The 27,018-nt window shown below is 35.1% G+C and overlaps 1 protein-coding gene across 2 annotated transcripts in view; it reads right to left on the bottom strand.

Annotated features, from left to right (window-relative positions):
* RPS6KA3 (ribosomal protein S6 kinase A3) overlaps positions 1-27,018 on the bottom strand; it is a 77,744-nt gene that overhangs the window by 16,856 nt on the left and 33,870 nt on the right. Inside the window, exons 4-16 of one of the 2 annotated variants that reach the window (XM_069874091.1) lie at positions 24,341-24,422; positions 20,520-20,600; positions 19,478-19,557; positions 16,403-16,509; positions 14,067-14,104; positions 13,544-13,686; positions 10,415-10,485; positions 6,507-6,595; positions 6,182-6,246; positions 5,972-6,074; positions 5,022-5,146; positions 2,909-3,034; positions 1,111-1,200 (exon numbers count right to left, since the gene is read on the bottom strand). In XM_069874091.1, coding sequence (XP_069730192.1) covers positions 1,111-1,200; positions 2,909-3,034; positions 5,022-5,146; positions 5,972-6,074; positions 6,182-6,246; positions 6,507-6,595; positions 10,415-10,485; positions 13,544-13,686; positions 14,067-14,104; positions 16,403-16,509; positions 19,478-19,557; positions 20,520-20,600; positions 24,341-24,422 — 1,200 coding nt within the window. The remainder of the gene's footprint in view (positions 1-1,110; positions 1,201-2,908; positions 3,035-5,021; positions 5,147-5,971; positions 6,075-6,181; positions 6,247-6,506; positions 6,596-10,414; positions 10,486-13,543; positions 13,687-14,066; positions 14,105-16,402; positions 16,510-19,477; positions 19,558-20,519; positions 20,601-24,340; positions 24,423-27,018) is intronic. The other variant, XM_069874083.1, reaches the window with a different exon arrangement.

Below are 27,018 nucleotides of genomic sequence, written 5' to 3'. Positions count from 1 at the left end.
ATGCTGATGCAGGTTGTGTCAGCACAGTTGCTTTTGATTAACTTTATTGTCCAGCTATGCAAAGCAGAACAAACAAAGTGGGATATTAATTATGGTATCTAGCTCGCAATAGAGTTTTGTGGGCTAGTTCGTGTATCTGACATTTTTTCTCTCAAGAAAGGGCCATATCGATAAAGTGAAGACAGATTAATGTAAGAGAAGAACTTCAGGCAGAGTTCTCTAGTACTTATCTCCACAGTATTTATGAGCTAGCATTTTAATGACTTTAAAATGTCTGAGCATTTTCCTTCAGCTGATCTGAGATCAGCTTCCTGGAAATGGTTAGCTGTTTTGCCTGAGGCTTGGTTTTGGGGACCAGAATAGTTTCTTGCAGACTAAGAAAGTCGTTAAGCATATGCCTTTTTAATTTTTAATCCTCTTTAATGCATAATCAAGGAGAGCAAGCCAATTTTCTTTTTCTGTTAGATCATCAGAATCTACTGCTCACTATGAAAAACTTTTACCTCTCAACATATGTTATTCTTCTCTTTTTATGGTCAAAGTGTTTCCATGGGGAGAATAAGTAATACAAGAAAACCCCCCAATTCAGATAATCTTCCATACAAAGATCAGATAAAGACACTAGGTAAAGAAAAGCGATGAACATAGATATAAAAACATTTTGTCCACTACTGTCCATGAAAATTACTTTAGGTATTGTGCTATTTCAAGCAGCGAGTCCTCAATTACATACTAATGCACTTTTAAATTGCTTTTGACTAATGGAAACAAAATTAGATTCAAAGTTAACTAAGCAATCAAAAAAAACTTGCTTGTTCCTTTAAAAATACAGCTAATGTTACATGAATTATTCCTGTGCTAGGATTTATGAAGGATGAATTACTTGGCTGCTTATGATTACATTCTACCAAAATATAAGCAACTTTAAAAGATTACAATGAGACAAAAAAATGGATATTGTTGAATGCATTGCATTAAGACATTATTTTATTTTTAAATACTGAAAAACAGTAACATAAATATAAAACATGTAGTTTGTCATCTGTCAAATGAGGAAGTGATATGCAATTATAATACACTAAAGGATGTTTTTTTTAATGCAATACTTACATCTTTTAGGGTAATAATATTTGGATGCTGTCCATAGCGCAGTAGGATTTCAATCTCCTCTGTTGGATCTCTTTTACTTTTGTCAATGATCTATAAGAGCAAATAGATACACAGACATAATTCTTTTTGTGAATATTATATAGTGTAATACTTTGGTGTGCTTACGAGCATAAACAGATAAGCAATACTTACTGCTGGTGACGGACATGAATTATAACCGAAACAAAGTTTGTTAAATTGAAGCAGCAAGGCAAAGCAAAAAAAAAAACTGGAAAAACATGGAAATATCTTTCAGTTGAAAACAATTTTGGAGGATAAGTGATTTGGTCCCTCAGGCTGCAATAAATAATGCAAGGCTGTTTAGTAGATAAGACCTCACTCATCCACCATTTAATAAAATAAAAAATTCCTAATTTGACGTGAAATACTGGTTTGATGATGCTAATGAACTGATTTTCACAAAGCTAATCTCCAACAAATATTTAGTGCAGCAAAAGCCAGAGCAGGAAAGTAAGGGAATCAAAAAGAAAAAGGAAAAATTCCTAAGAGTTAACTCAGATAAGCATTGTATTGTGAAAGTTCATTTGAATCTCTGGAGGCTTGCTATCAGGCTCTTAAGTTCTCCCTGTATAAGGAAGAAAAACATTACTTTGCCCTGCTTAAAATGTATTCCTACTCTTATCCTTTTTTCTTTTTTTTCCCTTTCCTTCTCAACTGTTGAATTTCCTCTAATATTTTCTCCATGTCAATCTTACTCCTTCTTTCCTCTTGACATTCTTGAGCTCTTACTACTGCCAGCACCACCCTAACACACTGGACACTGGTCTTTTTTCATGATTTCTTGAGGGGAAAAAAAGCCACAAGAGAAAGCAGAAAAGCGAGGCAATCCCCACAATAAGTGTTACAGCTTAAGAGAATTAGCTATGCCAGTACTTTTTCCCAGTTTCAAGAAAATTATTTCAAATTGCAACCACAAAAGTCAAATCTGTTCCTTGCTAGAACCAGAATAATGAACAAATTTGTAACTACCAAACTGAAATTGAAGGGCTTCCAGTAGACAATCTGTACATAAGGATAGAACAAAACATATTTAAATTATCTTTGCATTTCACATATTTGAGTAACTTTGGAAAAATCAAAAAAAGCTAACGGTCTCATAGTACAAGATATCATTTGATATTTTCTTTTTCTTTTAAAGCTGGGAATTCTACTGATTTCAACTAAGTATTTAATCCCTTCCAAGAAATGCTAGAAAACCTGATAGAACAGCATACAAACACCATTAGAAACCTTGTTAAAAACTAGCAAGCAAAGACAAAGAGTTGAAGTTTATTTTGAAAGGCATACCAGACTTAAGAATTGTTATGAACCCCTAGCTTTCTGACAATTTACGGATCTAATTTGGAAGCAAGAAATCCCATATATAAATATGTACTTAAAAAATCACAGGAAGTCATGTAAGCTTTTAATAGTACATTCCTAGAAGCAGTCATGCAACTCCAATCAGTTTTATTGTAATTACATAGGTGTTTCAAAGACTGATGATTGCTTTTCACCATCCAAACCAGCATATAAATAACAAACCTCATATCAATTCTGTATCTATAGAATATTGACTGGCAGATATTTATATTTGGTTGATCAACATAATTCACACTTACATCTGAAATTTTTTTATATTAAGAAAATAATACTAATTTGCTATCTTTTTCCTGGTGGCAAATAAATTAACGATGTCTAATGCTTATGATGCTAAAATGTGAAAACAGTTGGTATGTTTTATAACAAAATTGATTACCTTTACAGCATATTCCATGTTTGAAGCTTTATGAATACATCTCTTGCAGATAGAGTAAGACCCAACTCCTATATCTTCCTTTACTTCATATCCATCAGTGAACTGAATGCTGTTCCTGTGCAGCTGCTACCAAAATAACATTATCAATTGATGAATATTCCAAACATATAAACTGACCTTTACATTTAAAATAGGTTTTTGAATTCCCACCAGTTTGCTTTGAATTTTAAACTGATGGCTGTTCTAGGTCAGAGTGGTCTAAAAAGCCATTAACTTTTGTTTGATATTAGTATGAGATAAATTATTTATTAGACACATTGTAAATAATGCATTATGTATTTTAGAAACTGACAACATAATGTTTCTGGTTAACTGATTTATTAATTTAAAGACAGAATCTCCAAACCAAAGAAGATTAAAAGACTACATGATAAAATGATGATAGAATAACAGTAAAAATACATAATTGTTTCTATCTGTAAGATGAAGGCCAGCTGGAAAATTCAGACACACTGAATTGAATCAGATTAACTGGTAATTGCATGGAATGGCAGTAAAAACTCCTTTCAGAGAAGTGAAAAGTTGAAAGAATGACAAGTGTTCACTCTTGTAAGGGAGGGAAATGGTGTTCTAGTATAAGGAGTTTGTGCAAAGGATGCAAAGCATTTTCAGGAAACCATCTGGGTATCCTGCAGCACAGAAAAGAGGAAATAAGAGTAAGGAAGTGGTTGAGGTGCACAGAGGAAAGGCAGCAGAGAAACAGACTCTTACAAGTATGAGAAGGAAACCATATACAAAGAAAGAATTTCATCCACAAAACTACGTGGGAAAGGAGGACCACAGAAAAGCTTGTAGAAATTTGTAGCAAGACTTTAGACCCAGAAGTCATTCTGATCCCTATACCACAGATAGCTTCTTTAGAATAAAAATATCTAAACTCCCTTGAAATTTAATAGTTTATTACACATGAAACAGGCAATGTGTACAAACAAGCATGTAATGACTATCCTATACATATAAGAGGCTTAAAGAAATAGACCTACTCATATTTTGAATAAACTAATTTTAAAAAATTCTCAGACATTTAAAAATATCCTTATAGTGAAAATACAAACCCATTCATACAGCATGCCTTTTCATTCTTACCTATATACCAATAAGAAATTCAGTGCAATTTAGATCACCAGTTGTTTTTCATGACTCAGTCTTTCTCAGTAATCAGAATTATTAAAAGCAGAAAGAGGAGGTAGAAATACAGTTTTTGCAGAGGTCTGCCAGTTTTATTTCCTGTAAATGCACCTGCTTTTTTCCCCACTGGCTGCGAACTTCCCAGTGCTAAAGCATGCTTTTAGAATGACGTCTTCCTCCTAAGAAGGCAAGCCATGCCTCCAATTCATTCTAGCATGAGTCCACACCTAAGCAAAGCTTTGTCTTTCAAAAATAAGCAGTTCTGGCAGTAATAGAACATAAATGAACAACAACCATGATAGGCTATTAAAAGTGACAACCTCACAATTATTAATATGGAAGACTAGACTGGAGTAATTTGAATACTGCGAGGCAACCAAAGCTTGCGTGTGTACCATGACATTAGCTTGCATGATACACTGAAATTAATCACAAAATATCACACACTATCACATTAACTTGAAGTGGCTTGGGAAGGATGGATCCTGGGTCATGGATTCGAAAACATACAACAGTCTAAAACACAATTCACAACTGTTCTCCAGTGTCTCCTACTACACCACAGGAACCAACTGATATTTTCATGCATAAGGGAAAAAGATCAAGCCATCTGCTATTCCTCTCCATCTTATAATTATGGCTTGATATTAAACAGAAAGTACAGTTAGTATAGTACAGTTAGTAGAATGCTTTCATTTAAAGACTGAAGCCTATTCACACTCATGGCTGCTCAGTAATGAAACAGATCCTGCACCTTCAGAGACTGTTTGGATAAGACAATTTGATCTTTACTTTTCTGTATAAAAATCATAATTACTTTGTCATATTACTTCATTCCATGATGATGGAAATAATCTCTCCACCAAGAGATAACAATACTGATGGATTTGTTGACTTTTTTTTTTTTTAAAGCAGATGCACTCACCTGGACAATTGAATGCACTCCAACTGTCTGCATTGCTTGGCTTTCATCATCTGATGCAATTGCAACAAAACTAAATCCCCGAAAAAGTTGATGTGCATTAGCACTAGGTGGGATACCAGGTGAATCTGAAAAACACATCATCTACTTACAAGCAGAGTTTTTAAAATGTGGAGACGAGATTATGTTTACTCTTAAGAGCTAAGTACAGCTTTATTCTGTAAAGTACACAGAAACTGGAATTTGCAGAAAGTGTTTCTAAGGACCAAATAAAAATAATTACTGAACTGTTTTGCATATACCACCTAGAAATACAACTGATAATCAATGACTACAAAGATTGTATTCCTGTTAGACAATATTTTATTATACAAAACCCAATACTTTCAAAAAAATATTTACACATAGCAGCATATTTATGTTAAATTTATGGAGGAGAAGTACTCACATTTTGGTAACACTCTAAATTTGTAAAGACAATTTCTATCATATCTTAAATGGAACAGTATAAAACTATGCACAGATAGATTGCACTGAATCAGCAACTTTGCAACTCAAAGTCTGAAATAATTAAGTTACTACATATAAACACTATGTAGAGTCACCATCATGAATTAAATGAAGCCACAGAATATAGTCTTGAAAGAAACATAGACATGGATTACCTTTTTTAATTAACAAAAAAAAAAGAGATTACCTACGTAAGTAAAATTGAATTTATGTATGTTTTGTTGATAAGGTTTACTTTACTTTTAACACAAGACAAATCAATTGTCCCTTGTGATATATTTGCACCAAAGACCACAAAAACTTTTATGAACTATGGAATAGTTGTCTGTAAGCATTCATTTAGCCCAGCAACGTCTAGAAGAACAAGATGTTTTACATGGCCTGAACAGGAATAATGTTTCTAGTTTTAAAACATGTAAATTATTTCATTCTCCTCTTTTTACCTTTTGGAGTTTTTGCTGTAAACTCAGGGTCAAAATAAAATGTATCTTCAGGTCTGCCAGTTGCAGGTTTGAAAGGGGGATGAATTTCTCTCCTATACAGTTTCTGAAGAGAATGCACAGACCAGAGTGAATAAAAAAAAAAAAGTTGTAACACGCCACCAAACACTTAACTAAGAAATTTACTGAATTAATTTTCAATTAGATACTCACATTCCAATCTATTTTGGAAAAGAATGCATGCCTCTTAATCTCTTCAACTCCATCTGGACCTGCTCCTTTTATAAGGAAGAAAAATGCCTATGAATTATTTCCTTCTTGGTCAAAAGAACGACTAGCAAAATTACATTTCTTATTTCTTCCACATTAATTTTAGACACGTGAATAGCAGAAAAGATAATACTTTGATGGTCATTATAAAAGCTAACAGTCAAGCTATGTTTTTTCTTCAAAACCATAAACTTATGTAGTCAATTTAATGAACACTGATGTTATCAATATTCCGATCAAATTTAAAGTATTCTGCTGAACACTTTACCTAATCTGTTTGCTGGGTTTCTTTTGAAGAGCATTCGCAGAAGAGATTGTGCTTCAGGACTCAAGAACTGGGGCATTCCGAGTTTGGCCCTACAAAACAAAAATAATTAATAGCATACAAACATATTTAGGTAAGCATTAACTCTGCATTCCTCCTGTCCTTTCTCAGTAAACAAGTTCATATCAAACAATATAGCATCACTGATAAATTGCCTTCAGACATCAGAAACAGAGCAAAAGTGCTGTCAGTCATATAAATTCATAATTTCTTCTTTTCCCCTCCCCTATTTTGAGTAGTACAATACTTTCTGAAATGACCCAGCAAGTTAAGCAGAGGAAGAGGCAGTAAAAGATGTATAAGAGAATAGTTATAGGTTAGCAATTTACAAACTTGTGCATTTTGGTAATTTTTAAGTCAAGACATCAAACCAGTCAACTCATTCTAACAGTAAGATAAGACATTTTAGAATGGGTAAGAAAAGTACCACAGTATGACATATTTATGCAACAAGAACATCCGAGCAAAACAACAGGAAACCTAAGCAAGCAAACAGAAACTGAATTAAGGTAGAACAGATCTTGCAAGATTAGCAGATGAAAGAAGAATAGATCACTCCCTTCTTTATTTCTTTTCGCTCCTGCCCCCCCAACCCATTTGAAATACTACTTTCCAACTTGCCAGTCTTGAATTTTCAGATTTAAGTTTTTGTAGTTCTGTAATTTTGTTTTGTAATTCTTGCCATATTTTTCTCTTCTCCATTTAATATTGAGCCTCTATCCTCTCACTGTTACTAGCTCTTAACTTTTCTTACGACCACGATAATGGTAAGAATGGATACAACTCCCTCCTTCCAATCTCTCGTTCAACCTGTAGCTAGAACTTTTCTATAACAATCCATGACACAACTTCTCCCCTGTGTTTCAAGCAGAAGACATGACCTGCCTTGTGTTCCCCGCTATTTGTAGGCATCTACCTCCCTGTCACTTCACCATACATACACGTACATACACGTTGCCACTGATTCACTACTCATTACTTTAAAACTCGAATTTACTGGATTTTCCATTCATTTCTGCATTAAAGATGGTGGAGAGGACGAGGAAGGCCTGGAAAATTTTGCCCTCTTTGGGCTCTTCAATAACATTCTATAGGCAGATAAGAAATGCCAACTGAGTGGAGGAGTGGGCAGTGGGCCATCTAATGGTTCCCTGATTGCTGCACACCTCTAGTTGCTGAATTCTTATGTGCTTTATATGTGGTGATGTCATTGATGTAATTTCTGCTCACAGCAATGTATCAAAGAGCTACACTGTAAGAAGAATGCAAGGAACACACTGTCTGCTGAAGCACAATGGTATCATTTACAATGTCAGTGAAGGACAAAGAACAGGCAACTAAGTATGATAGGACTGTGCTAGAGTGGGTGGAAACCTTTGTCCTATTATAATGCAAAATAGCTCCAACAGTAGGATACGTGCCTGGAGGTTCAGCATGAGAGGTCAACTGCTTAGAAAAATCTAAAACCAGGCCAAAACCACAACTGCAGTTAACCTTACAGAGAAATGATTCAATGAACAGAAACAAAATTTGTAGAATAAATTCTAAAGGACTGGTATGTACTGCAGTTCACAGTGGGGTGAATTGGAGACACTTGTGCAAACTACAGAGATTAAGACTGTCGTTGCTGCCTTTCCATCATGAAGGAGAACCTTCTGTAAAACCATTTACTGGCCATATAAGCAACAGAAGACAATCACCAGGTCCTAGGCTGTACAACTACATGACTGACAGCAATTTTTTTTCTGACACTCCTGACGAAGGAAGGCAATATATTATATGAAGGCATACCTCTTCAGCAAAGGAGAAAAGATGATCTGAAAAATTAACTTTATTTCTGCAAATTCTTCAAATTACAGTTTCTCAGTTTTAGGTAAAACACACAAGAATAAACAAATGCTTGTCTTGGTAATGTTGAGAGAAATACAGAGCTCAGGAAAACATGTTGTAAGAAGACTACATTTTTTGTGGATTTTCAGGAACTGAACATAAAGAAAGCAATATATCTTAAATGACAACACTACAAAAACATGAATTTGTAAGGCATACCTGTCTATTTTAAACAGTTTTATGAAAAATGTACGAGAAATATAGCATATTCACTAGTACACAGAAAACAAAATGAAAACATACTGCCATTCTTTTGGGGCCAGACAAAAAATGTGAACTTATTAGAAAAGACTGCAAAATATCTTCTGTTTTTCAGCTGTTCATATTACCAACAGCAAAATAAATTTATATGTAGGTAATAATCACGAGCATACAGAACACTGAAACAGAGGTAAAATTTCTTTACTTCATACCACATTTTTTGTGCAGCTCTCTGAAACTAATGACAATTACAAAGACTAGAAGTTAGAAAGGAAAGAAGTTGGAAAGGAAATTAAGAGATACATGCTCAGATGAAATCTGAAAGCAATTAGGAATGTCAATTAACTGGGGAGATGCAAGGAGGATATTTTACACAGCAGCTGAACAGAAGATTTTTGTAGCAAGAGTGGAAAGACTGTTGAGGAACAGAGTGGAGTCACATGCAGGCAGAGAAGAGAAAAATGTGACTTGTGAGATACGGATAGAAAAAAATGTGTAAGGTTCCTGAAACAAGTGAGAGTGCAGCAGAACTATTTCAGAGTAGCTTCTTGTAAGTAGGAGGTGGTCAGAAGGAGTTTATGCTTGCTGTGAATAGATAGAACCTTTCAGTTAAACACATTCAATAATCACAACATGAAGATCTGAACTGGCATGGTGTTGAGGCAGCAGCAGAAATCAGCACCATTAGATTTATTTGCAGATATAAGATGAGGAACAAAAACAAGGGCAAAGAATAACAACACTTATGCATTATGAAAGCAAAGGCATGGAAAAGAATGAGTTTGTTTTCTAGCTGTTTTCACATTCTAATTACTTAGAAAAAATATGAAAGAATTTCATATATTTACTTTTCAAAGCAGTGTGATGATGTAAAAATAAATGCTGGCTTTAATATATAGGTAGACAAGTGGTAATGGGACTAAGAACAATGATAAACAATGAAGCAGAAAGCACAAGAGAAATAAATTGTCAGACAGTATTAGTTAAAAAATGCCTGGAAACAGAGAAGTGAAACTATGACATGAGGAAACAGAACTGTTTGCACAGCATTAGGCTACAGTCCCAAAAGCGGGACAATTATGTCAGAGTTTTTATTAGTTCAGAGAATACACAGGGGGAACAGCAAGAAGAAAAAGGGAAAAAAAAAAAAAAGCTGGCCTTCATTAGCAAAACCAAGAATGTTAACTGCATGAAGGAAAGCAATTTCCACAGTACAGCTAATGCAAAAACCTATACTGGAAATAGCAAAGGAGAAAATTGGAGCCTGGGCAAATCATAGGAGAGTATATAAGGGAGGATCCACTTTAGCAAACAGCGGAAGTATCAGGGAAGCAAGCTGTTGTCAGTAATATAAAGTGGGGCTAGGAGCTGGTAAGATAGAGAAAGGTAAAGAAAGAAAATATTTTCTCAAAAAACCAAACCAAAACAAAAAAAAAACCCAAGGGAAAAGTGCACAGGTTATCAAAAAGGAGAAGGAAGTTAAAAAAATATTATGGAAATACAATGGGAAAGATAATAAGGTTGGAGAAGTTATTATTATTACAAATTAAAGAGCTGCTATGAAATTCTTTGTACCTGGTATGAAGGAGAAACAAGAAAGGCAAATTAGATATGCGGCAAAGGGAATTAATAGTATGGAATAGGGAGTGAGGATTTACCAGTACCTTTGGAAATGAGGGAAGAGTAGAAATTAGATATTGCAGCCCGGAGGGCATCCCTGTAGAATACCTGATGAGATATATAAATAAGAGTGTACTCACTTGAGAATCATAGTCATGGTTTCTTTTCTGTCTTTCCCTTGGAAAGGTAGAGTACCAGTGAGCATTTCAAACTGTATAGAGTAAAACTTTCATCAATTACATTACCTGGACAAAACCTAATTTTTGACAAAACTACTTAGCATCTTAACCTTCCAAAATTCATGCATGTTAAGAATTAAACCTGTGCAAAACAACTTCTCATAGTACAAGTTAAATTACTATGAACACTGAGCAGCCTTAGCCCTTTTTAAAGCTGCAAAGTATTTTCCTACATTGATACCTTGCTTTACATGCTTTTTACCTGAGCAATTTAGACTAGAATGTTCTGTTTTTAACTTATGCCTAAAAAGTTTATTCTTGGAAGACTTGATCTACACAACCGTATTTTAATTTTCAAGAGGGTGAGGTACAGGGAAAAAGATTCCCCTTTCTAAAGTTAGTGACTATTTCTCCTCATGCAGAGATGTTTAAAAAGGTCAAAATTTTTAAAATTGGCATGTACATAGCTTTCACTGGAAAGGGGAAAAAGGTTAGTTGATTGACAAAGACATGCATGATGAAAAGTGGTTACTGTATGCATACAGCAGAAATAAAGCCTGAAGAAACACATAAGAGCTACACAGTACGTGCATGCACATTCTACAGTGTCTGGTAGTAGACAACAGACACTGTTAAAATACTGATTTGTTCTGAAAGTGACTGAGTAAAAATAGATAAATATAAAGGGACTTCTGTTAGACTGCAGGGATATCAGATCTAAGTGAGGCAGTGAAAGCAGTCTGCCATCAGCCATGGGCGGCCAGCATTGTGAGGCAGAAATCCTGATTTTTGGTTTAAGAATTGCAGAACAATTTAGTTTAATGAAATTCCATGGCATAAACTTTAAGCCATCAAAATTAAAATAATTATAAAGGAACCCTCTGAACAGCTCATGCAGACTTAAGTCATCCTGAACACAAGGTATTATCCTCTGTTACTCTCTTTTCTGTTATGGCCCAAACATGCAGCCTTCAAAGCATTAAAAATGTACATGGATAACTTTGAGTGAATTATGTGTGACTACTGTATTCTTAGATCTACAATAAAAGCATGAAGTTGCCTAACACAATTCTTTAAAACCCCTTTTTAATATAATAACACTTTAATTTTTTCATTACCCCGTAAAGTATTCAGAGAATAAAAGCTGCCAACACTTCACTCCTACTAGATACTTTATACTCTACATACTACTTTTTACATATAAACTTAAAATTTAATATAATGCCAACATGAAACACCCTTACTTTTAACTTTAACACTTCTTAAGGCAATTGTCAGGAAGGTGAGAGACATAATCCAAAACTATTAAAAAATTCAACCTTAGTACTTTAGAATGATCTTTATGAATTGCCCTTGCAAAAAAAAAATATATATGTAAATTTGTAATGCTGCACGTTTTGCTTACACTTGCTTGAAACAAAGTTTCTTTAGCAAGCTTTTATTTATCACAAGCATAAACACTTGCGTAATCAACTCTGCATATGGGTTCTTTGCGACATGTCCCCCCCGCCCCCCCAGCACTATAGTCCAACTTCAACAGGCCAATAATGTTTTAAGAATAAGCCAACACTGGCCTTCCCTAGCTATCATCTTTTTTTTGCCAGCAAGAGTACCTCAACAAATACATAACGATTCTGAAAAATTTTCTGAAAATTTTCATCAAAAGTTTTTAGCTATCTAGCATCCCTTAAGACAGTCACTGTAGTAAAGGACAAACTGGAATATACTTCTCAAGGATGGTTTAAACATACTTAATGTGTAGCAGCAGGAGAAAAGAAGCCAAATGAGTTGTTGAGATATGTTTCCAGTCTCCATTTCTATGCTATAACTTCCATTCCATCTAGATGTCATGTACTCATACCCCTTCAACAACCACTTAAATTCTCAATCAATACAGATTCTAATTAAGAATTAATTTGAGAGTGGATACACATAGATTGTCTAGGAAAATAGCCATGCAAACTAGAAATACAGAAACAAAAATATTTCTTGGACAAAACTACTCTATACTCCATATGCTAATTAAGATAATTTGCTTTTTAAAGTTATATTTTTGTATTCAAAGTAGAAGCCAAAGTGTTTAAAACACAGTGCACTTAGATAGCAAAAGCTACATGAAACATATCTAACATCTTTCAGCAATTTTCAGCTTTAATTTATGCACTTCGTAAGCACTAAGTTACGTTTTCTAACTTCATAAAGCAAAGCTGAAGTTTAAGTATGCTTGTGTTATCGATTACAAATATTCTGCAATAACGCTGTAATTAGCTTTTAACTGACTGTGTTCTTATTCATGAAATGAGCAGTTGAGGGGGGGTGTGCGCCTCTCTGGAGTGAGCTCAGTCAACAGGTGCCACTTTTACAAAGTCGATTTTCAGATCACAACAGCATTCTAGATGACTAAAAGGTGATAGGATGACTTATTTTCAGACACAAGAATCCTCATACTACAAAGCACACACATTAGTTGTACTGTTACAGGCATATGTAGCAGAAGCAGTAAGAAATAAAAACATTTCCTTTAAAAAATACAATTACTTAATCTTTATATCAAAAATGCACAAAAAGATTATAAAAGCCATTCAGCATTCTTAAAACATCAAATGCATATTTTTCTTTTCCAAAGCGATGTTTGATACACATCTTATTTTCCCTGACCCGGCAACTTCATAGAAGTTAGTTCCTTGCAGAAACGTCATAAGCAACTGAGCAACTATTTCTCATACCACTCAGTGTCCTTAGACTATCTTGATGTGTAAGAGCAACAGCTGTCATTATTCCACTAAGCTGTAATTACACTGGAGACTCATTAGTGAGTTATCACTAATTTTTTTCCACTTGAGAAGAAATTCAAATTTGAAATTTGGATATAAATTTCTTCCCTGTCTTGGAAGACATGGTGTTTTTCCTGCATATTTTAGTATTCCTATTAGTCTCCAAAACATTCAAACTACGAGATGCATAATATTTCAAGTCAACTGTAACAAAGATATGGTATATTTTTGGTGTTTACAGTTTAACAGTTTGATTTCTTTCACCAAACCTCACAAAGCACAGTTTTGTTATTATTTACATTTACCAGAAACCTACCATTAAAACACCAAAAGACCACCAGTCTGCACTCTGTGTATGACCTCGTCTGTTAACAACTTCTGGTGCCATATATTCCACTGTTCCACAGAAAGAGTAAGCTTTTTTTTCATGATCAATTGACTCCTTACTTAACCCAAAATCTGGAAGAAAACAGAGTAGTTCTAAATGTGCGGATTTTTTTGGAAAAAAATCACTCATGGTGAATACTTCCACTATAATGTGAAATGTGATCATATCATTCATATAAACATCCAAATACACATATGGGAATTAGAGAATTCTCTTCCTCTCCCTGCATTATCACAGGTCCATAACATCGAATGTACTTATAAAGTAGGTATCTTACTTAATATTAAAATATTTCATTTACCTCAAAATAATTACACTATTTGTTCCACAACAAAATTACGTATCAGTTCAAATGACTTATTTTACCATATTGCTTTATTGAAAAAAAGGAAAATGAAAGATGTTACTATGAACAGAAATGACCCAGGCATTGTAATTTCCCTTTATTCACCTGTCAGTTTGATATGTCCTTCCTCATCAAGCAGGATGCTAAAAAACAAAGTAAAATAAAATAATTAAAATATCTTTGAACTGTCATTTCAGATAACGTACTGACAACACTTACGAAAAAAACAGAACAGCACACACAAAAGACAAGCAGATGTGAACATGTATAAAAAAGTATGTAGTAACATTTGTTTTGAACTTTCAGTGTAGGCCATCTGCAGCATGCATCATTACCACAATTGTTATAAATAGAATATATTTCTAACATTTCTTAAAAACTAAGCAAGACACATTATTGTAATGTTTGTTTGCACATGTATTCAAAATGGGTATTCATTTGTAATTACCATTTCAAAGGGTGTTGGCTACGTCAAATAACATCAAGTAATAAATATTCTCATATTGTACCAAAGGACAGGACCCATGGACGCTATACTTAACTACAGCAGATCTTGTGCTTCCGCTTGTTTATTCCAATCACAAAAAAGGCCACAATTCTCTGACATGCCAACTATTCTTAACCACCACTGAATACAATCACAATTCAAAGCATGCCAAGTATTCAAGTCCCTGGACTCTGTAACACCACCTACACAGCTGACTTAGCTCCTCCAGCTTCTGTGGGGAGCTGCATTTCATCCTGGGGACGAGACATGACCCAGGCACACGCTGCTTGTTCCTTTCTCCTATCCCTCCCTTTTGCTCATTGCAGCTTCCATGGTGGGAAGCAGGCCCACAGTATAGACACAGCCTGTGAGAGTTACTACAATCTCATCCATAACTTAGAGGTCATTTCAATCTTTGACAGATTTGTTAACCAGATACTCTCAGGGATTAAAATGAAGGCTCTTCTATAACTGTAGACACACACTTTAAAGAAAGAATAAGATTGAAGCAGTAGCTATTTAGTCTACTGACAATTACTGTTTTGTTCCTTTCCCCTTGGAAGTAAGTGTTGGCAAAATAACTAAAGCTCTCTTGCTTTGCTTTTTAACGATCTTTTTCCACTTGGTAAGCTTATTTTTCCTCACTTTTGGATTACTTAACAAAATAACCTTGAAGTTTAAACATAAGTAATTTCTCTTCATTTATAAGTGCAATCCCATGCTGAAAGTCTCCAAATTTCTGATTTCAGTGTGAATCTTTCCCTTTTTGTCAGTCAGGGCTAAACATCTTAAAATTTGTATTTTAAGTAAATAAAATACAAATTTTATTTTGTATATAAAAAATACAAAATTTTTTATTTTACCCCCCCCAGTAAATGCACAAAAGAACAAGCTATCCCAATGGAAGTTACATGGAACAGTCAGGTTCTGTGATACTCATTACTAATTTTTGCTCTTTTCCACTAATCATTTACACTAGACAGACAGTTATTTCACACAGGCTTTTCAGGTTCTCCATATAGCCATAACAGAGAAGTAGAATCAACAAGGACAGCAGGACTTCAGAGTTGTTATAGATTTCCCTGCAATGAGGCTGTGTATGTCAACTATCTGAATAAGCACAACAGAGGAGATGGACACATTATATTGTCACTTAGATTGCTCTCTGAGTACAGAATAACACTACAGCATACATTTATATCTAAAAAGTTCATATGTTCCAGATAGCACTGACATTTTCTTCTTTACATCTTCTAAAACTAAAAAAAAATAAAAAATTACTGGAGGAAAGACAAACAGGAGACACAATTCAGTCACTTGAAGGAAGCATGGAACACTAACATATTGAGACACACTACACCAGAATTGTAACTTCAAGGCTATTTTAAATTTTCAGTGTAATTATGTGATCATCAAAATGTTAAATAAAGCCCGTGACTTACTATTTTCATATTTTACTTTAAAATTTAGACACCATTCTGCTCTTACTGCAGTGGATTTTAAAAATCAGTGCCGGAAAAGATGTTTGCTGTTAGGCTTTCAAATCCAAAGATAAAACACTCAAATGAAACTTTGTATTGTACGTTTGTTTTTTAAGTTCATCTCTGGTCCAGAAATTCTAAAATAATGACAAAAACAAAAGGCCAAAAAGACCTCTTCTCCATTGTACACCCTAAAATACCTGGAAAATGGAAGGAAGGAAAATTTTGGTATATTCTTTACCTTAAAGAACACGGATTATAGTAATTGGCACATCACTGAAGCTAGATGCTCATATTTAAGTGGAAATGAAATACAACCTTTTAATTAAAACAGCCTATTAACTATCCTGACCTTCCTCCCTGTTCAGTTTATATAGTAAATTATTGAAGTTTAACAGCTGGAAAGAGAAGTGGATATGTAGACATGCTATAAAACTCTAATTAATACACTGCATTTGCCACCGGAGTCTTACTTTTCTGGTTTTAGGTCCCGGTATATTATTCCAAGACTATGTAGATGGTCTAAAGCAAGTGCTAATTCTGCCAGGTAAAATTTAACATCATCCTCTGTGAACATCACCTGAAAAAGCAAAACAATGTGTTTTACATGTAAAGTCTGTAAAGCCTGCACTCAGCATTTGAATTAATTTCTATACATGGACCTAGAAATTAAAATTTCTTCGTTAGACAAACCCCAGGATTTATAATCATAGAATAATCAGGTTGGAAGAGACCCACCGGATCATCGAGTCCAACCATTCCTAACAAACACTAAACCACGCCCCTTAGCACCTTGTCCACTAGTGCCTTAAACACCTCCAGGGAAGGTGACTCAACCACCTCCCTGGGCAGCCTGTTCCAGTGCCCAATGACCCTTTCTATGAAAAATTTTTTCTAATGTCCAGCCTAAATCTCCCCTGGCGGAGCTTGAGGCTATTCCCTCTTGTCCTGTCCCCTGCCACTCGGGAGAAGAGGCCAGCTCCCTCCTCTCTACAACCTCCTTTCAGGTAGTTATAGAGAGCAATGAGGTCTCCCCTCAGCCTCCTCTCCTCCAGGCTAAACATCCCCAGCTCTCTCAGCCGTTCCTCATAAGGCCTGTTCTCCAGCCCCTTCACCAGCTTTGTTGCTCTTCTCTGGACTCGCTCCAGAGCCTCAACATCCTTCTTGTAGTGAGGGGCCCAGAACTGAACACAGGATTCGAGGAGCGGTCTCACCAGGGCCGAGTACAGAGGGAGAATAACCTCCCTGCACCTGCTGGTCACGCCGTTTCTGATACAAGCCAAGATGCCACTGGCCTTCTTGGCCACCTGGGCACACTGCTGGCTCATGTTCAGTCGGCTGCCGAACAGCACCCCCAGGTCCCTCTCCTCCAGGCAGCTTTTCTAGACAGACTTCTCCTAGTCTGTAGCACTGCATAGGGTTGTTGTGCCCCAAGTGCAGGACCCGGCACTTGGCCTTGTTAAACCTCATGCCATTGGACTCTGCCCAGCGGTCCAGCCTGTTCAGATCCCTTTGCAGAGCCTCCCTACCCTCCAGCAGATCGACCCTTCCACCCAGCTTAGTGTCGTCTGCAAACTTGCTAAGGGTGCACTCGATGCCTTCACCGAGGTCATTGATAAAGACATTGAACAGGGCTGGATCCAGCACTGAGCCCTGGGGAACCCCACTTGTAACTGTGGGGTTCTATTTGACAGTACATACTTGAAAAATAATTTCTGAAGCCAATATCATAGAATAGTTTGGGTTTGAAGGGACTTTAAAGATCATATAGTTCCAACCCCCATGCCATGGGCAGAGACATCCAAGTAGACTAGGCTGTTTAGAAAACATAACTAAACTTTTCTGATAATTGAGAAAAAGATAAAAATAAATTAAAAAATCCTGCATGATTTGACTCTATCTCAGTCACTACTCAGAGCTTCCCTTTCCCCTCTTCACCCACTGAATTAAGACTAACATCTTTAGACCCGGTATATAAGCCTGGGAGAAAAAAACAACCAAACACCATGCACGGTGAGCACAGATGAACACTTTTATGTAAGAATGGAGAATATCATATATATTCCCCTTACTTGTTTAATGGAAGAAAGTGATATCAAGTCTGTAAAAAAGACCATTGCTGATGTTACTTCTACAAGAGAGCCAATATTTAGTATAGACACATTCAAGAAGGGATATCTCTATAAAAAAACATTTAAAAGCTCAAATAATGAAGGATTCCCATGAAGATGATAATGCATCGACACCATGTTATTTTAAAACATTGCATGGAATTCATCTTTCCTAACCTTAAACGTCTGCAGCACAGACTCCTAGCTCTGAATTAAACTCTTTTCACTTTTTAGTCAATAGGGAAGAAGCAGTAACTTTAACACTGCAGATTATCTGATCTATTTTTAAATCACATGAATTGATATGAGGATGACATTAATTGCACCCAGCAAGCCTATTTTACTCCATCAGTTACAAACAGTTCAGGCACTCATAATGAGTATTTCTTATCTAACCATATTAAAACTTTTAAAATTTGAGGGGCTTAAGATGAAAAAGCTACCAGCATGAGAGCTAAATACATTTGGGATCAAGAAAGAACTATGGATTTTAGGAGAAAGTACCTCAGTTTTAGAGTACTGCCAACGTTGTACTTATCTGCGGCAAAACAAACTAGAAGAAGCAACTTGATACAGTTTCGCTGAATTCAATGTAATAATTTATGCAACCAGCACAGAAATTATTATATATGTATAAACAAAATGCATAGCTTTCCACTCTTCTTGTAATAACCATACAGCATTCTAGTGGTGACTGCACTGTGCCAGAAACTCTGTAGCAAGGGAAAATGCAAGGCAGCTACAAGTACAAGTTCTGGATACCATATATACATTGGGTGTCTCTATAAATATGTATTTCTTTTGAAGTTTTTGCTTGAGTGATGCGAAAAAAAAAAAAATCACTTGATATATGAAATTTTGTTCATTTATTTTAGGAGTTAAATAAAATTTTTCAAAGTTATTTCACATCTACACTGTTACCACCAGAATGATAAAGGTGAAATATTCATAATTAGAAAATTAACAAAATAAATGGAATATAAATAAGCAAGAATTCTAAGAAATGCAATTGTCTTCACAGGTAAATAAAAAAATAATCTATTTATATGTATTCTCTAATATATATTAAAATAATTTCTAGTAATTAAAACCAGACCACAAATCAATTAATTTGAATACAATTCCTTTATATAAATCCATGATCCAAGACTATCTTTAGATATGATAGCAATAGGAGAAGAAAATTTTCCAAGGTGTTAAAAGCAGCACAAAGACTGCTTGTCAAAGCCTTTTTTATGAAACAATGTAAATTACCAACAACATTTTCATGAAGTGACTACTTTGTACAAAAACTCAATCAAAAAATAAATCTAGCTGGTTAAAAAAGATACTCAAAATTTTATTCAATAAAAGCTAAATTTAAAAAGTAATCTCCCCTAATACAGGCAATTTATAGTCAAATTTTATTAATAGATAATTTTCAAATTAAAAGTTTACCTCTTTAGATAAACGTGTAAACAAGTCTCCTCCCCTGAGAAAATCCAAAATAAGATATAGCTTCCCTTCTGTTTGAAAAGCTGAAAAGATCAATTGAAAAAAATTAAAACTTAATCTAATTTTGCCTATGATAAGAAGAACAACATATCAAATAATTCATCCTTATTTTCGTTATCAAAATGATTTATTCTTTTTTCTCCTTGGTAAAAAAACTACCTAAATAAAGTAATTGTTGCTCTATCAGACAACGTTAACCCTCACATTGTGTGAAAGTACAAGTAACCGGTGGAATTCCTAAAAAGATAAAATTATTCTTAGGTTAATTAGCATTTCATTCCAGATTTTGGAAGTAAAAAGCCTAGATTTATAAGGGCAAATTAATAACTAATGCACATATTCACAAACCTCTGGAAACTTTGTTTAAGAGGGAGATATCATCTAGTTTGCAAAAGAATGAGAAGTGAAATAGTAAAAGCTACATTATTTAAACCACATCAGATTGTGGAGATCTGAAGTTTGAACTACAGGAAAAACTGAATCCTAAAAAGCAAAACAAAGAAATGAACAACAAACTAATCTCAAACTTTGTACAGTTTGCTTTCTGCATGACGTTAAGATTATTGATTTCCTCTCCCCCACCACACGAATAACTTTTTATGGTTGACCACACTATCAAAATTAAAAGGCACATTTCCACTGATTTTGACGTAATTGGAAGTAATGCCACTGCATATGGCAACGATAAGAAATAATCTAAAAAGTAAGTGAACTTTATATACAAGAGATAAAAGGATTTGGAAAAGAATGGCTAGACATAGGTAACTGATTTTTAATAAAGCAAAGAGCTACAAGACTCAGTCCTGTAAAGATACAACACTCTGCACGAAGCCAGCCATATGCTTCCATTGCATGAGAATTACTACACAGCTTAGAAAATACACAGATTTTCTATTTGCCCCTGAACCCCAATGCAAATATTAGGCTCTATCTCGACAAGCATCCATTTTTATGATATAAAAATAATTTGGTTTTTGCAACTCACCATAATGTAACTTGACAATGAAAGGATGGTTAACTTCTACTAGGATATCACGTTCCATTTTCGTCCGAACCCGATCTCGAACTACAACAGAACATGAGTAAGATTAAAAAACCACAAACTTACATTGCAAATCAGTATTTCTCCCATGTTTCCTGATATACTTCAGATTTTATCCTGTAGTAGTACAATTGTCTGCAAGTCACTATACTTCACATGGAACAGAGTTCTGACAGAATTTGTTTCACAGTGCAGTTGTCTAATAAATCTCTTTATGTGTTTCAACCTGCTTCACAGTTTTGCTGTTGGCAAAACCTAACTGGGTAAATAAATTTAACAAAAGCACAAGAGAAAACACAACCAGCCTTCATCCTTCTGCCCTATACTTAGTTAGCATTTTAAACAGTAAGGTAAAACTGCCACAGCTATGTATAGAAAATCTTCTCTAGTGTTTCTCCACTGTTGAAAGGTTGGGAGAATTAAAGTTAGAGCAAAATATGCTTAAAATACAATTATACTATCATAAAGATGCTTATATTGGTTTAACTCATTCAAATAACTTGTACTATTAACATATTAAGTACCTTCGCAATTTAAAAGGGTTTTTTTTTTATTTCCTTTCTTTATGATAAACTTATGATAAAAAATATCCATTCCATGTAGTGTGTACTTCAGGAAATCTTTCTGTAAAAAGGTTTACTGAGATACTGAGAGTAAACATGTGCATGGAAGAGCATGTCAGACATCACAAGCAGTTAGTGCTCAAGCAGCCCGTGCTGTCCCACCGTCGTGGCTCAGAATGGGACATGTATTTGCTTCTGTGCTATTAGAGATTAAACTGAGGAGCACGTGCAGATGCTGCCAATCCATAAAGACAGGCAGGATGGTCAGCTGAGCATGGCACCTGCTTCAGCTGTCATAGGCAACTCCCCTGCCACTCTAGTCAGTGCCTGGTTTCCATCCAAAGCCCCAAATCTGCCAGAACATATACAACATTCAGAACTCAAACAGAAGAGAGGCAGCAAAGTTTGCTACAATGTTTTAAGATGTTACATTTCTCTTTCCTTCCCCATTCTACATTTTGTTACTGCTCCCTTCCCAAATATTACAACTTCTTGAAGGAAGTCCCCCAGAGCAATGAAGCCCAGTCCAAAGTTTAAGCTGCCAGCATTCTTTGTGCAGTTAACAGATCGGGATTCTAAGGGATTAAAACATAAGGTGCCAGGAAAAAAAGTCAAGAAGAGGTTTTTTTTTTTTAGAAGTTTAGCTATCTTTGCCCAGAAACAGGCACTAACAATAATACAGGTACTTGTGAAACAGCTTCATTAATGAAAATGTACCTATATAATCCTATCAAGTTTCCACCTCCCTGCAGAAGACTCCTAAAAATGAAGCACATGAAATAAGTGCTTATCAAACACAGAGCAAACATCACATTTGAATTTTGACCTTTAAACCTAAAGGCATGAAAATATCACAAGACACTTGTGCAATTTCACTGTTCCAATGGTTCATGCAAGTTATAAAATTGAAATTCAGACTACTCTATTTTTAAGGCAGATTCAGTTGAGAAAAAAATTTGAAAGTCTTAACTGCCTACAGCTATAAAACAATTACATGGATAACAAGCCTTACTGCTGGAAAGCTAGAGAACTGAAAAAAGTATAAGAAACCAAACTCATTTTAGACATTAGAATTAGCCATTAAAAAAATCCGACTTCCATTGACTATAGTTTCTATATGTCTATTGCTGGAAGTAATGATTTTTCTTAATACATTTGATGCCAGACTCTAGCAATTTGGCCCTGTTTCTCTCTCTCTCTCTCCCCACATTATAAAGAGACACTGAAAGATGACACCTTCTATCAGAGTGTATTAATAAATTAGTCTCTGCAAATTGTATGTGTATATTCTTGGATTTGCTCTAAACAGTAAAAGGTTGGATTGTGTAGTTACATCAACCAATTCCTATGAAAATATCCTCTCTAAATCTGATTTGTGAGTCATGCACACTACTGTCAATTAAGTAGTGGTCTTAAAGGGCATTATCTTTAATTTTAGAACACAAAAATAACTTCATGAAATGGATTTGAAAGAGCTAAAGAACCACAGACAAATCAAGCAATACAGTGCATTACTTAAAATTACAATAGTAGATCTCAAAAAATATTGCAATTACAGAAAAAAAAATCATACTGATTAATTTAATATCCAACAGTAACCTTCATCTGCTTGCAACTCCACTTTCTCTAAAACATGAAAAGCAAACCAAAGACACTTGGAAGCACCTGGAAATTCAGATACAAAGGGTTGAAAAGAGTGGCATCCTTCTGCTAGTGTCACCTTTCTGCACAAGCCTTTTCCATTCCTGAATTCTTAGTTCTCACGAGTCTCCTTTACCAACCAAAAGTCAAGCTTCCAATTTCAGTATTTATCAGTCCCTGCCACCTGTAGGCAAAACTAGATCCACAGCTTGGACTGTAATTTTTACACCTAAAGTTAAACCACAAAAGTCGATAGAGAGAAGCCTTCAAACATCTTCAAAAAGCAACTGCTGAATGACCTTTGACTCCAGTTCTGAGCTATTAACATGCTGGAGAATGAAAGGCTACTGAGGTATCAAAGTACCTTAAATAAGTGGAAACCAATTTCAGAAAAAAGTAAGTAAATAATGAGAATAATATGCACCACAAAACACAGAGAAATCAAAACATAGGAAACTTTTCAAACACACTTACATCCTCTGTAACCGTTTTAAGCGAAAGTGATACACCGAGATTTGAGAGGCAGATATTCAGCACTAAATCTTAAGCAGAAAAAAGTTCAGGTTCAACATTTTAGGAGAAGTTCACAATTCAATGCGAATTTTTGTTCCTTCCACCATGCTATGAATATTTTCAGATGAAACCATCCGTTAAAATGGCAAATCAATATAATAATAACACAGGTGAAGTACTACAAGTTGTTAGAATTATCCTAAAATCATCATTGAAATTTTAGTGCAGTCACGAGTTAGAAGAACTGCAAATAGATAGAAGTAATAAACAATGGCATAAAGCAACAAATACACATTCTGGTTGAAGGACTAGTGTGAAAGATAACTTTCATTTTAATCTTCAGTAAAAAAACCCACATTATTTCTTTTTTTCTTATGGAATTCTCCAGGACAGAATTGAGATTGTTCAGGTTTGAATTCAATGTTATTGATATCATTCAACACCCAAAGCAGCCAAGAAACAAAATATTTTAAAACTCATTTTTGCTCAAGTAATTTAGTTGATTAATTTAAGATTTAATCAAATATATCCTACAGCCAGAATAAGCACTAAAAGTTCTGGGAAAAGGGACTGTATACATCTTTTTTGAAGAAAGACTTGAACTCCTGTGCTTAGAACTTTTAGAATAAAACAGCTGATATAATGCACTTCCAAATATCATGACCTAAATTTAAACTGAGTAAAAGGCATTAACTGTATCCTTGGTGATACACAGCAAATGAAAAACGCAAAGGTATTAAGTTTCAAATAAATGCTCAGGAGCAAGTCAGGTGGCAGATGTAACACAACTACTCTACTAAACCACCCTCATCCGCACCTAACAAGCTCAGTTTGGAAAGGAACCTACTTTCCCCTACAACTATCAATGTAGTGCTGTTCACTTAATTCTCCTGGCTTTACAATACAAGACAGCATTTTCAACTATTAGTTGTCTGGTAGAAGAAAATTTTAAAACACAATCTGTAGAACAGTACATGTGTAAAGATTAAGTTTTGGTATAATGTACCTGATTTCTTTTTTCTTCTTTGCTCTCTAAACAATGCTTACCTTTCAAGGTGGCCTTTTTCAATACCTTCATTGCATAAAGCTGTCTAGCATCTGATCCTGAGATTTTTTTGACAAGGAAGACCTACATTGAAAATTAAAAAAGAATTCTTAAAAAAAATAAAGGCAAGTTACATCAATATGCTTTGCTACGAAATTCAAGCAGTCACTATTATTTCCACCTTATTATTCCTCTCAATACTATTATTAGCTTCTTCATCCTGCAAAGCCAAATAAACTCCTTGCAGTTTTTCCTAGTATTCCTTCACTTCATAATCTAAAGAGCTCGTTCAGGGCAAACAGTTGGCCAAATTAATTTTGGTTTAACTTAATTCTTTTGGGTGAACAAAAGCAAGGATGTATTTGGATTCTCTCAGAAGTTGAGACAAATTTGAAACACAAAAAGCAGCTTTTTAGTATTAATTGCTAAGCACTTCTGTCTTAAAATCTGTAAGACAGCACAGCAAGAGTGCTGATAAAATAACTGCCAGATATGAAACTAAATGTGTACAAAAGTAGATCCAGGAAACTATATAAGTCAATGCATAACAAAATTTTTTTAAAGATAACCTATAAAATTATAAGAATCAACCTTGTGTCACAACCCCATATTTAAGGCATGCTTTGGTGGAGTTTTGCACATATCAATAAACTACAATCAGCCTCAACTAGTTTGTTTCATTTCTTTCTTTAGTGTAATGGGATTTCTTGAGTGGGATTGTTTCTATCCTTAATAGAAAAAGAATTCCAGTAGTGGCAAATTTTAGATCTAGAAATGAAGGAAAAAAAAAAAAATAGACCTGCATAAGATTTCTGGTTCTTTATGAAAAACCCTACAGAACGTCATCAAGAGATGTTGTAAAGTATCCATCTCAAGTATTTTTTAATTTTAAAAAACTGAATGGCGGGAGTAGTGACATCCTCCCAAATTATTAGAAAAAAGTGATTATGCGTTTTGCACTATTAATCCTTTTTGCATAAGGACTAAAACAATTGAGGACAAGATTGGCATTTTTTGCAATACACTGAGTCAGCTAGACAGTTAATTATTTTTGCATTTTCCAAACTTGTCCTCTCCAGCAGTTACAGGGTTGAATTTTCTAATATCAATAAAATAAGACTGTTGAAATCATTATTTATGAACTTACATTTCCTTGCCCGTGAATGATTTACTTCTCCTGACTTGAAGATTTCCAAACAAAAACTTGGTTATCACAGAACCACCAGGTTGGAAGAGACCCCCCAGGATCATCGAGTCCAACCATTCCTATCAAACATTAAACCATGCCCCTCAGCACCTTGTCCACCCGTGCCTTAAACACCTCCAGGGAAGGTGAATCAACCACCTCCCTGGGCAGCCTCTGCCAGTGCCCAATGACCCTTTCTGTGAAAAAATTTCTCCTAATGTCCAGCCTAAATCTCCCCTGGTGGAACTTGAGGCCATTCCTTCTTGTCCTGTCCCCTGTCACTTGGGAGAAGAGGCCAGCTCCCTCCTCTCTACAACCTCCTTTCAGGTAGTTATAGAGAGCAATGAGGTCTCCCCTCAGCCTCCTCTCCTCCAGCTAAACATCCCCAGCTCTCTCAGCCGTTCCTCATAAGGTCTGTTCTCCAGCCCCTTCACCAGCTTCATTGCTCTTCTCTGGACTCGCTCCAGAGCCTCAACATCCTTCTTGTGGTGAGGGGCCCAGATAATGTAATTATTATAATTCAAACAACACAGGAAACCACCTAGAGAATCAGGTTTCTCAGTGAATTCTTACTAGTGTGAGTACATAATTTTCTAGTTTCTAAACATCTAGGTTTCCAAGGTTAACTGGAACTTCTACTCTAACAATATGACTAACAGCAACTTTCTACCTCAAGAGATAATTGGACTGATTATTCTCATTTTCCCTCATATCCAAGAATTATTTGTCATCATATGCTAGAGTTTAATATCATATTCTGAATTGCAGTTATTGCTGAAAATTGGTGTAAGAGCCTCTGTTGTCATACACTGCATATTCCATTCTGTTTCAAGGATTTGTCTTGTCACATGAAGTTAATGTTTGCTTCCAAGTTGGATTTGGACAAGCAAAAGTTGAATCATGTATACCTAGAGAGATATCAATGTGGCCAATACTAAGTGCTGGAAACACTGAGTCTTCAACAGAACATTAAATAAATATCAAGATATGTTGCGCCTTAAACCAAGTTATGACAGATAATGCCTAGCGCGAACACGACCGGCATTTACCAAGTTTACTTCAGAAGCTATTATTGCCTAAAATTTGTTCTTTATAATTACCATCTGCCTCAAAAATAAATTCTGCCTGTAGCTTCTGTACTGGTGATAACCTACCATTAGCAGGTTAGCAACTAGGAATACTTATAAAAAACCCCTTTCAACTCTCGCCTCCTCAAATACAGAAGTGTAGTTACAGAAAATTACATTCAACTCTAAAAATGAATACCCAATTATTTCACATGAAGCCAATTTTTCTATGGATCTTTGAGACCTTTAAAAACACCTTTAAAAGATCTGCCACAATTACAGTGGCTAGTAAGTACTAAATTTAGACAGCACTTTTCTCTCACAACATTGTCTTAATGCAAGATTGTGGCTGTTCTAAATATTTCACTCCTAGTATTATTCATTGCTGTATTCCTGAATAATCGGCTGAACAAGAGTTTGGTTACCA

Source organism: Phaenicophaeus curvirostris, chromosome 1 (genome assembly GCF_032191515.1).
Source record: "Phaenicophaeus curvirostris isolate KB17595 chromosome 1, BPBGC_Pcur_1.0, whole genome shotgun sequence".
Lineage (NCBI taxonomy): Eukaryota > Metazoa > Chordata > Aves > Cuculiformes > Cuculidae > Phaenicophaeus > Phaenicophaeus curvirostris.
Note: the sequence above shows the minus strand (reverse complement) of the source record. Positions and strands in the feature narration are given on the sequence as shown.